The sequence below is a fragment of the Kryptolebias marmoratus genome, linkage group LG1 (assembly GCF_001649575.2).
Source record: "Kryptolebias marmoratus isolate JLee-2015 linkage group LG1, ASM164957v2, whole genome shotgun sequence".
Taxonomy (NCBI): Eukaryota; Metazoa; Chordata; class Actinopteri; order Cyprinodontiformes; family Rivulidae; genus Kryptolebias; species Kryptolebias marmoratus.
Genome location: NC_051430.1, coordinates 26,863,099 through 26,875,300, shown reverse-complemented (window position 1 = coordinate 26,875,300; position 12,202 = coordinate 26,863,099). Strand labels below are relative to the sequence as shown.

The window sequence follows — 12,202 nt, the reverse complement described above, 5'->3', positions numbered from 1 at the left end:
TTTGAGCCTGGCACTAAAATATTCCAAAGCAAATTTTAAGGTCAGCAAATTTCAGTTGTTGAAGTGCTTCTGCTGAATATTTAATGGAGCTTCATTGATTAATAATTTAGGCCCCCACATAAACTGTATTAAATTCAATTCCTCCAATAATTAAGAAGGTACTTCATATAGTGTGTTACAAAACAGTAATTTAATTGTGATGCTAGAGGAAAATTTGGGGAAACACTAAAACCTAAAACAAAGGACCAGTTTTGTCTATCAGGAGTGTTTATCTGAAAAGTTTTCAACCTGCAGCTGTCTTTTAAATTGGCTGCTCGACCTCTCCAAATAATATCACACCTCATCATACAGACTGATGCTTCACAGTCACCAGAGAATGGCTAAAAATATAGACATCATCCTAATCTAGTTGGACGTTTAATTGATGGCTTGCAGTTAAAAGGATGCGACAACCGTCTATGAAGCTCTCACACATCCCTAATGAATCATTATTAAACTTTCTGTGTTAGAGGATGCAATCCATCAAAACACTTTGGCATTTTAAAGAATAATTAGGTGATACCTCTCGAGAAAATTTTAGATCCTGCAGGTCAGCAGCAACTAATCTTTGGTTCCTTTTGAGAATATTAGTTGGAGCTGAGTAGTTGTTGAAAATTGGGTTATTATTTGAGGTGATGTGCTGAGCAGTGAGTCGTAAACAAGTCAGCATCCGAGGCTTTCCTTCATCACAGTCGTTTTATGATGGTTCTGTAAGTAGAAACTCACCCTGGCAGAGGAGATTAGATCAATGTTTTACAGAGGAAAAGGTCATCTTTATTTCACAGCAGGAGGTTTTAAATTTAAGGCACCTCATCTCACCATGCTGTTAGAGGGAACAAGGATCAAGAACATTATAAAACACTCAGCTGCTGGTAATTGTTTTCCTGGTGCTGTAGTTTTTCATTTGTTTCACAACCTTAAGGTATTTGTTGTGGTAGGAGGAAAAGTTTAAGCTGCCTTCTGTGATTAAAGAAAGTTTTTGTTGGACATATTCAGAGTCAAATAACTCGTTAAGCATTGTGTGCATGAACTTTACCTGAATACTTACTGGCATGAAATGATCAAAGTTAAATGTACAATGAAAGTATTACAAAAAAATGAAATATTTTTATGCCGCTTTGAGACAAACTGCCTTTACTTTTATGGATTTTAAGGGCTGCAACTAATGATTATGTTCATTAAACATATAACAAATAACATATTACATTAAACATTACAAACCTTGAGTTTGAATTGTTTAATGTATTTGATAAAGTGTAGAAAAATGTGTTTTAAGTTTGATTTCAGAGTTTGCAGTGAGTACCTTGTACGCCGTGTTGTTGTTCTTGTTGTTTTTAAAGTGTCAACATGTGAAAAGAGGGGACATATTTTCTTCAACTAATTGAAAAGTAAAGATGTTAAAGATGTTAAGGTACAATTCTTAATGAATTACCTCTCCTCTAAGGGACACAAAATATGTTACTGTTTTTTATGTTCTTCCATAAGCTTGTATTTCCTGTTTACTTTTATTTGGATTTAAAGCTTTAAAACTTTCAGTTGTTTCAAACCATAAAAATGAAAAACCACAGAATATGACTTTCAGAACAGCTTCATCAAGAAGTGGTCTTACCCAACATCCTTCTAAAGCCAGTAAGTTGTAGTACTATTTTATGTAAATGTGTTTGGGTAATATGAAATCTCAGTTGAACCAGGCCTAATTAACGTGATTTCTTCTAAGCTTGCAGTGCAGTAAACAACGTGAGCCCTACTTCACACACAAGCTTCCTGACGGACCTCGAAATAAACACAGCAGCTATTTTAGTTATGCAACATACAGTTTCTGTTTCTGCGATGAACTTTAGTAAATTTTGCTGCAAGGGCTCGAGAGAAAATGCAGGAAGTTTAAAACCTTCTCTAGCACCTCCTTTACACATGCGCCTCGGTGTACAGATGCTGCAGAAGTCCTGAGGGGACCTATTCATGCTCCTAATCTTTCAATTTGGCTGAGTCAATCTTCAGGCCTCCTACCTTCCATTAAAGTGATTGGGTTTTCTTTTCACTGCTTCTAACAAGTCTTACGTTAACCTCTTTAGAAGTCCTGAATCTGTAAACCGGGTACCTTCACACCCAGTTTTGACCTGAAGCCCATTCAGCTATGTTCACACTAGGTTCTAGCTGCTGCTTAGTAGAACAGATGTAAAGAATAACAAAAATTTGTTGACTATTTGTATTTGAGACTGATATTTTTAGATCCTCAAAGCTTTTAGGTCAGACACCTCTCAGGCGGAGGTGTATGGGGAATTTTTGCTATTTTCAGCTGTTTGCTTTGTCAGAAGGGTATCAGAGCAAAGCAGGAAAAAAAATTAATTGGTTTGAAGGACTCCAATCATCCTGACAAAACACGGTTACTCTGACTGTGCTGTTTCTGAGCCCAGAGGCCCGGGGCTTATCGGAAACTGTAACGCAGTTAGTTGCTTCTGTCAAGCCTCCTGATTGGATCCTCGAGCTGATTAGTTGTATATTTGTTTTCATGGTGTAAGGTTTGAACTTGTGTACCATTGTATAACATCGTGTAGATACTATAAAGTGTTTTACAAAGTACTTTTATTCACTTATTTAATAATAACTCTACTTCCCTTGGTAGTTCCAGCTAAAAGACTTTACCTGCTGAGCCACACCTGCCCCTGGTGCTGAGAACATCTCACTGCTTTTGATAATTTAGTTGTTTAAGTAAGCGTATTTATGGTTTATGTTGCCGCTGCCAAATGTGCAACATGACATGGTTTGATCAGAGGTACAGAAGCTGAAATGTGCCACATCTTTCCCCCTCAGAGCATTATATCGCAACCTATCAATGCTGTTCCACAAGTCAGACTAATGCTGCTGCTCACCTGCATTTGACCTGGCAACACCAGGACAAATATTCCACATGGCACAGAGCATCTGGCAACTGTACTGACAATATTTTTTTTCCAGCTTAACAATGAGCTGCATGTCTGTTTATTCTGAGGTCAACGGGCTGTTTAATTCTTATTTACAGAGCCTGCGTGGCTGCTGTGTTGTGTCCCAGATAATGTTTAAAACCGTTTTATTTATGGTCCTGATGTACAGGTTTTGTGTTTTGTGTGCACCACTTTACCATAGAAGCTTTATTTTAGTTACAAGTCAACATATGGCACATGTTTACGTTCGACACTAGGGCTGATGTCCTTACTTGGCAGGTGATGGTTTGCAGATTACAGATGTGCTAAAGAAAAGAGCATGTGAGTACTTAAATGGTATTGCTTTTCCGCAGTTGTTGCCAGTCATCTATTGTTTAATAAGTGCTATTTGTGGCATTAGTTAGGAGTACTGCACTTACAAACACAATAAAAGCTACTGGCAGAGATTTTTTTCATCTTTGTCTATGTTCTAGTGCTTAATTATGTGGACAAAACCACCCACACTGTGGTCTGACGGTTTAACAGGGACACTTTCTCATTTGGCAGTGTTCTTAAAAAACTGTAAAAATTAATACACTTTTATTACTGTCGAGTTATTTGGTTTATTTATCATCTTACAGGTATATGATTATTAAGCAGAAATGTTGATAAACTTCAACTAGATTAGAAGTTAGGACTCACTGAAAGGTGGATATACTGTAAATGCACATATCAGAGTTCATCTGATAATGTTAGAGATGTTCCTCTTGCAAATTTGAACTTTATGGCATTAGAAGAAATATTAGATTATCACAATTCTACTGTAAGGATCATCTTTGAACCATCCAATGCCCGTAAAAAAAAAAAAATATTTAAAAGCCTTTTACATTTCTTTGAGAATGTCAGGAAACATCTTAAACATACCGACATCTAATGAAAATGTGATATTTGCAGCTGTAATCTGATTGATTTTAATAGTCTGTTGCTGCCAGCAAAGCAGAAGAAATGCAGCACAGTGTGGTTTACCCATCAAACAGAAAAATAAACTCAGTGATAGTTTTCATTCACCCTGTTTAGACCTTTATAATATACTTTTAAATTTGGATAAAACTGAGGAACAAAACCAGATCAGCACAGAAAAGAGAATTCCCCCTGGACTGCAGGTGTCTACATTACACGGGAAGCACGTAAGTAAATGAGTTTCTATTATTGGAAGAAGGGTTGTAGTTCTGGACGGCTAATAGTTGCCCCACAACAAACAAACACAAACAACCGAGTAACACAAACAGAACTGCACCACAGAGGAGTCATGTTTCACTTTTTGTTCTGTTCATGTTTCCTGTATGAAGGGTAATTACATGTCTGTGTGGACAAGCTGGGTAAACACGGAGGCTCTGTAGCCATCATCTGTCTTTATTGGTCTTTTCCTGCCACCTAGGAAACAGAGGAGTTCAGTTTACTGAAAAGCTGTGTGTCTTGAAAGGACTCATGGCATTTGAAGTTTGAAGATAGTACTTCCTGTGCAAAAAAATGTCATTGTCTGTGTGTATTTATATGTAGTTGTTTGTGCTAAGAAAGCATAAAACACACGTCACTGAACACTTTCTACCCTGGAAGCGGTCTCTATGGCTATAGAGCTAGTAGAAGCAGAGAATAGATCTTCATATGCTTTCTGTTCAAACATATGCTGCAAACCTCCGTTAATAGTTGGATGGTGTAATTGCCATGCTGTTCTTTCCTCTCCTCCCCTCTCCTATGGTGTATTCATCTTGTCAGACAAGGTAGACGGCTCTAAGGGTCCCCTCTGTGATCGTAAGACCATTATTAGTTCCCCTTCATGCTCATTAGTGACAACAGGCTCTCTGCTTTGCCGAAACGAACAATAGGCCTCCCTCATTACCTGCGTTTATATAACCTGCCCACAGTTCTGCAGCTCCGTCACCAGTCCCGATCAAGTGAGTGTTTGGTCACTCCTCCAAGCCTATTAAAGTTCATATGTATAATCTTTAATAGCCTTTCATGTGTCATGCGAACAGTGCTTGATGGATAATTGGTTTTATAGGGAAATGATTTTAAATTATTAATGGAAATATGTGTGTTCAATAAAAACTGGGCTCTCCTCTCATGTTCTCATTTATTTATGTTTAGAAATTAGTCAAGACCCGAGGGATACAAATACTGTAAACAATGTTTTGCATCATGTAGTTCTGTTCTGTGTGCATGCATAAAATATTAGGAGCAAACTGAAATATTTAAGCCCTTTGTATACCTGTATGCATGCTTGGAATAATGCTTCATGAGAGCAAGTTTAAATGTTGACCTTTGAATGTAATTTGTGTCATGTTTTTAGATTACACATGTACATCAATGCAAGTGCGCTGCTTTTAGAGCCGAGTTGTTGGGAATATAAGTCTACATGTTGTAATGTGCATTAGAAAGGAAGCGTAAATGTAAAGTAATTTCAGTCATGCACATACCTGCAGCCAACGAAGTCTGAGTAAACTGTTGGTGTATGAGCTCAGACGTACTCATTGTGTTAAAATTCTAATTTATTTATTTTATTATAGTAGTTTATAAGCTTTACTTAAGCCTTCACCTTTTTTTGGATTGTGTGTAATGTTTGTTTTGGATTTTGAGAGCCAGGTCATGAGCTTTGTATTTTAATTTCTTTTTCCTCTGTGTTTTAATTCTGGAACAAAGAAACCTAAACCTGTGAAAGTACACCTTTTTAAACATCTAAACCAAATGTTGTTTTTGTTTTGTAAGTCAAGTATTGGTTGGATTGTTGTCAGAATTTAATTTACTTAAAAAGGACAATTTAATATAAATTTAACTGCATTAAAGCTACTGCCACATGTTTATTAACTTTACAGAACACTAAACTTGAAGGAATAAGAGCAAATTAATAACATTTATAGCTTACATTTACATGGTGCCATTAGAATTTGACCCTGCCTCTTGATTACTTGACATGTTTTGAGTATTTGTGTTGGAGCATGAAGTGTGCATGCTTTCCTCTTTAGAAAAAAATGACATTTTGCTCATACTTTTCCTCCCAGGGTGCAGGTAGAGTTCTATGTGAATGAAAATACCTTCAAGGAGAGGCTGAAGCTTTTCTTCATCAAAAACCAAAGGTCAAGTAAGTACAGCTCACAGAAAGCATCAGTTACTCCCGTCTTACAATGAAAATAATAAGATTACTGTCAGCAATGATGCATATTCATTTTCTGCTTTACTTAGGGTTCCAGTGCTGTATTAGCTACTTCACAGTAAATTATTGAGTTTTTGTTCCTGCACAACATAAAGAAGCATGGTCTGTTTGTTAAAATATGACAGAGCAGCAGTGTTTTTCTCACTGGGAGGCTGGTTGTGCTAAACGACCCAGGAACAAATAAACAGATCAATGTGTTCCTTACTCATTTGCATCTTGCTGTGAAAATGTGCACCGTGAGAAGCCTTCAGTAGAAAAAGTCATTAACGTAACCTCCGCTCTGAAATGGCTCTGCTGACTTTCCCGCAAAATGTCATCCTCAGTACGCCAGGAAAGACTGTGGCAGAAAGCGTCATGGTCTAATGAGAATACCAGTCCTGGTTGCGGGCCTTTGTTGTTCCTTTTTGTTTGTTTGTTGGGTTTCAAACCGTTTTAACATCGATGCAAGCCCCATTCAGACAGATCATGTCAGAACAGATTAGGTAGCTGCTGTGATTGATTGGAAACGACCATCACCAGCCCCTGGATACCAAACATGTCTCCAGCCAGGTTTCTCTCCTAATTCCATGTGAAGTTGATGGTTATATTTGTACTTAATTGTGTACAAAATGTCTGTTTATTCAAAATGAAAAGCGGGATTCTATAATACTATAATCCCTCTGATGCATCCACGTAAGCTGGTCACTCATTTAGTGTTTCTACAATGTGAGCTACACTCATAAATGTGTTATTTTTGTGTTATTCTTGGTGGGTTTGAAAGCTACAGATGTGGATAAGTTTGTTTGTAGCTTCTTTTGTTATAGGAAGAAAAACCTACAGAAGTCACTGAAATACCATGAAATTGACTAAAGTAATAATATGAAAACAATTAATGAAAATGAACTCATGAAAATCAGTCGTTGTTTTTGGAGTTTGGTTCAACAGACTGCATGTTTCAGCTCCTTCCACAGATTCAGATTCAGGCTCAGAACGCCACTTCAGAACAGTCTGAAGTCTTTGAGCCATTCTTGTTTTTCGCTGCCTGTTTTGGGCCATTTTCTTGTTGGTGACCGCTGACACTGGGCAGCACATTTCACTCTGAAATGCCTTGATAGTCTTGATTTCGTTGCACCCTGCACAGATTCGAGACACCCTGTGCTGGCTGCAGCAAACCAGTCCCAGAGCAGAACCGAGCCACCTCCATGTTTCACTGTTCTATTATTTGTAAGCTTTATTTTTGGGTCTAGGAACATAAAGCTGGTTGTACTTGCTGCCTAAAAGCTCCAGTTTTGTCTTGTCTGTCCAAAGGAGACTCTCCCAGAAACCTTGTGGCTTGTCAAGATGCATTTTGGCAAATTCCAGTCTTGGTTTTTTATGAGCTTTAAAGCAAACACTTTGCTTCAAAGAGTGAGACTTCTTTTATTGTCAGTGAAAAACCTGTGTTTTAACTGCAGATTGGAGCCTTGTGTATAATCTGTAACCCTGTGAATAAAATTGAATCAAATGGTTGTTTCTTTTTTTTTTTTTGCTTTGTAGGCTTAAGAATCCGTTTGTTCAACTTCGCACTGAAGATTCTCACCTGTGTTCTCTACATAGTCAGAGTCAGCCTGGACAGCCCCAAAGAGCCCAACGGTACCCCATGGTGAGAGTCGGCAGGAGACGCTCCACTTATTCACTCTTTCAATTTAAAAGTGTTATTTACTACTTAATTATTGATTTTTGATTTGTTTAGCCACTTAAAACTGACTCCATTCATTGAATTTCAAATCGACTAGATGACTAGATGATCCAAGAATTTGTCTACATAAAAAGCCACAGGCCTTTCTTGAGAATGAAGTTGCTTTATTTGCGACGTGACCAAAAACACGTGGAGTCAGTGACAAACATCAAGTTACACCTTCTTTTGTTTCACTGAGCTTACATATTGTGTTTTAAACAGGTTTCTGTTTTGTTTGCTCTGCCTACAGGCTTATTTCCTTACATGTGCTCACATTCACACACATTTAAAAGCTATTTTTGTTTTTCTCTTGCCCTTTTTTATTTTTCTCTGCAGTGCAATACGTCGCAACATCAGTTCATTTAATACTACAGAGTCAGAAATTGACTGGTGGGTTTCAGATAAAACGTACTTTAATATTCAGTTGTGTCGCCTTTATTAATAAATACTCTGATTAATATTTATTTATTTTACAGGACCCGTATTTTCTGGGTGACTCGATGTGATTCTGTATGGGCAGTACAGGTGAGGCTGTGAAAGTGGACATAAATTATATTTCAGTGCATGAACTGAATTTTAAAGGGTAATTCAAGCACAAATCACCAGCTGTCATTTATTAGGCAAAACCATTGAGGGCTGTAATTCCTCTGTGAAAGCTCAGAAACCAAAAGAGATGATTCTGCAGATTTGGGCTTCATTCATCTCTCCTTCCTCTCTGCTGCAGGTGACAGTGGCCTTAATCAGTTTCTTGGAGACTATGCTTATCACATATCTCAGCTATAAGGTAAGAGGCTCCTTCACACAACTCACTTCATCTCATTAATCTTCTGTGGTTCCTCACAACTTTTGGATCAGAGTCCAGAACTTTGTTTGTTCTCTTTTATGGACTAAAACCTTTCATAGTTGAGTCCAGTTATCCAAACTAACACAGCTGGGTTACACACTGCACTGGAAGTGCTGTACGTGTTCGATATGAGGGCAACATATTGGTGCTTTTCTGTAGATTTGGTGGCTAAACCCTGTCAAAAATGATGACATTACCACTCTTGAAGAATGTTCTTTTGAATTGTTTAATTTTGTATTATAAAAATAAAAGCAGACCTGCTAGAAAACCATAATTTTTCAAAATTCCAACCTTCTGGCATTAAGAAGCAATAAAAAAAGAAATATAATCTTTGTCAGCCACAATTGATTTTTTTTTCCTTTTTTTTGCTCAAGTAGAGGTAAAAATGTGGACTCACTCATTTCCAAGGGGGGGGGGAAATGGAACCATTAGAAAAACACTGCACCATTAATACTTTATTGCACCTCCTCTGGCTTTTATTACAGCTGAGGCATGGACCTAACTAATGACACACGGTCTCTTATTGCTGCCGCCTGATGAGCTTTGCAGGTTGGAGTCTTGTCTTTGGCCATTTTCTTCAATTTCCACCAGAGATTGTCAAATGGTTTGAGATCGGGGCTTTTTGCAGTTCATATCGTTGACATGTCTGTCCTGAAGGAAAGTTTTCAAGCCCTTTGCTGTATGACAAGATGCAATATGATCTTAAAAAATGAAGTCGTCATCCTAAAACATTCTTTCAGCTAATGGAAAAAGAAAAGTATCCAAAATTATAATGTAGACTTTGACATTTATTGAAGATATAATAACTACCTTTACCTGACAGGCAGACCCAAATCATCAATGACTGCAGAGAATGTGATCTTTTTTTCTTCAGGCAGTCATCTTCGTTTTTTTTTTCTGTTTTGGTGTTAAAGATGGCTTCACTGTATGTAAATCCTATTTCTTTTAGGTGATTTCTTACAGCTCAGTCACAGACATTGACTCCAGTGTCTGCTCACTTGTTTCTCGTTTGTTTTATTCTGCATTTTCTGTTTTCAGGACATATTTCTTAAAGTTTCCTGTCTTGATGCTGTGATGTCTACCAGTGTGCTTCCCTTTTACAACTTTCCTATTTTGTTTGTACTTGTTTCAGACTTTAGACACAGCTGTGTGGGATAAACAAAACATCTTTTGAGGATGAACCTTCGTGAAGACGTTTCATAATCCTCTCCTTTGTTTCAGCTGACCTCTCTCCTGTTGGAGCCATAGTTTATGTCAGTTCTCTTTGGCCGTCTCCTTTTAACTGAAGACTAATTAGCAGATTCAAGCTGATGCAGGCGTTTGTTTTTAGAGCTGCAAATTACAGAACTATTCCCTTTTTTTTCCTTTGCATGATCTAAAAAAATAAATAAATAGAAATTGTGATTAACTACAGCAATTATATTTATTTTTTTATTTTTCACTAGTGCCAGACGGTTGGAATTTAGAAAAAAGATATAGTTTTGTGGCATTCATTGCTTTATTATACAAAATTAAACATATGAAAGAACATCCTCCAAGATGTGGAACTCCATCATTTTTGCCAGTGGTTCTACAAAAGGAGCATTAAAGGTGTACAAGAAAGTATATCGAGCAACAGTCAGTAGAAAGTGAATTCTGTGGTGACATAATGTTGTAATATTAGGAAGCATCTAACAACTCTGACAGCTTTCTTCTCCTCTCACACAATTACTCCCATCCTGTGCTTCTGAGATGATCCTGAGAAATTTATTGTCTTATATTTAGACAATCTTTTTGTCTTAAATCACATCTTTTTCATCTTTCTTCAAAGGATTGTTTAATGGATTTCTGTTGCATTTATTATCACTTTTCTGCCATGACAGATTGACTGAGTGTGTGTGTGTGTGTGTGTGTTCGTTGTTGCGAGATCCTTGTTGAAAACGTTATCATGCAAGGAGGCGGGCGAAATGCATTCCTTCAAAAAAATCCTAATTTCATTTTATTTGGAATGGCTCCAGAATATTGTGTGTTTCTAAACTGGGACAAACTCTAGACTTTAAAATGATTTGTGCACAATCTAACAGAAAACTGAAGGCTCAGCTTTAGTTTCTGTCTGTGATTTAAATGCAGTCCTCCTTTCACATTGTGTCGTGGTTTTTGCTGAATGTTATCGTGCACCGCCTGCTGAAGATTAAGCCGACATCTTGTTGTTAGCTGCAGTGTGGTGTGAGACCAGAAATAAACCATATTTCTATCTCTGCTGATTGGAAAAGGCCAAGCCTTTCTTATTCAGCACCACACTGAATACACAGCTCGGCGTGTTATTATATTGCATAACGGATGTTTCAAACAGAGAATGAGGACTGCAATAATCTGAATAGAGATCTAATTAAGAACATAATGCTGGTTTTATATAACCTGACACCGTAGCTCTGCATCATTAGAAGGAGATGCAAACAAGTTTGATTTCCAGACAAGATAGTAAATCTATTCATACCAAAGAAAGTCATATATAAAATAATTTCTTATTCATCATTGATTCTTGAGGTTTTAGCTACTTATCCTCTCCAGCACTATAAACACTCACTGGTTTTCTTGATCTTTTCTTATAAATCTCACCTCTAGGGGAACATTTGGGAGCAGATCTTCCAGATATCCTTCATATTGGAGATGATCAATACAGTACCATTTATAGTCACAGTGAGTATTTCAGCCGAGGCTGCTCCGTTTTTCTTTTTTGCAGAGTACAGAATCATTTATTTCTCTTCATATTTCTTACCGTATGTTTAGAGGATATGTTTGTAACATCTTTTTTTTTTTTTTGTCCCACCTTTTCTTCCTTTAGATCTTCTGGAAACCATTAAGAACCATATTTGTTCCCGTATTTCTCAACTGCTGGCTCGCCAAAGGCGCTCTGGAGAACATGATTGTAAGTTGTTGTTGTTGTTGTTGTTTTTATTATTCTTGCGCTGTATACACTGAATTTATAATGTGCAACTCTAAAAAAAAAAAACAGCAATTGTTACATTTAATTTCATGGCAAATGATTTTAACCTTTTTTTGTTTCAATTGTTTCTCTTCATTTGTTAATTGTTACATTTTAACAACACAAGACATCCAAATTAAAGTTGGAGCAGTATGAATTTTACTGCTTTAAAATGTTGCTCGATTGTTATTACAACACAAGACGTTTTAGCAAGCATGAAATCATTTCTGGTGCTGTTCTTCCTTATTTTTTCTGCAAGCTTTAAAAAACTGTTTGTAGTTGTTTTTTGCAGTATTAATTTCCAAACTACAGGCAGCATATGTGTCTGTTTGTCCTGCAGTGATTTGATGTGTGCAGAATGGAGCTTTCTGTTGTTTTGTTTAAAAATGCATGGATGTTCTTTGAAAATATGTTATTTTGAAGGCAGCACGTTTGTTTAAAATGTCGGTGTATTTTCCTCCATTACTGCTGCTCTGCTGCCACAGTAGTGTAAATGAAATCTTCTAAGCGCACTCATGCAACCCCAGACCTGTATGACTTGGGTTTG

The 12,202-nt window shown here is 37.1% G+C and overlaps 1 protein-coding gene across 16 annotated transcripts in view; it reads left to right on the top strand.

Moving 5' to 3' along the window:
* Positions 1-12,202, top strand: part of si:dkey-21e5.1 (potassium channel subfamily T member 1) — a 69,932-nt gene that overhangs the window by 32,564 nt on the left and 25,166 nt on the right. For all 16 annotated transcript variants that reach the window (XM_025005070.2, XM_017412361.3, XM_017412351.3 and 13 more), the window contains 7 exons: positions 5,999-6,078; positions 7,666-7,771; positions 8,183-8,236; positions 8,323-8,371; positions 8,571-8,630; positions 11,295-11,369; positions 11,515-11,598. In XM_025005070.2, the coding sequence (XP_024860838.1) occupies positions 5,999-6,078; positions 7,666-7,771; positions 8,183-8,236; positions 8,323-8,371; positions 8,571-8,630; positions 11,295-11,369; positions 11,515-11,598 (508 nt within the window). The remainder of the gene's footprint in view (positions 1-5,998; positions 6,079-7,665; positions 7,772-8,182; positions 8,237-8,322; positions 8,372-8,570; positions 8,631-11,294; positions 11,370-11,514; positions 11,599-12,202) is intronic.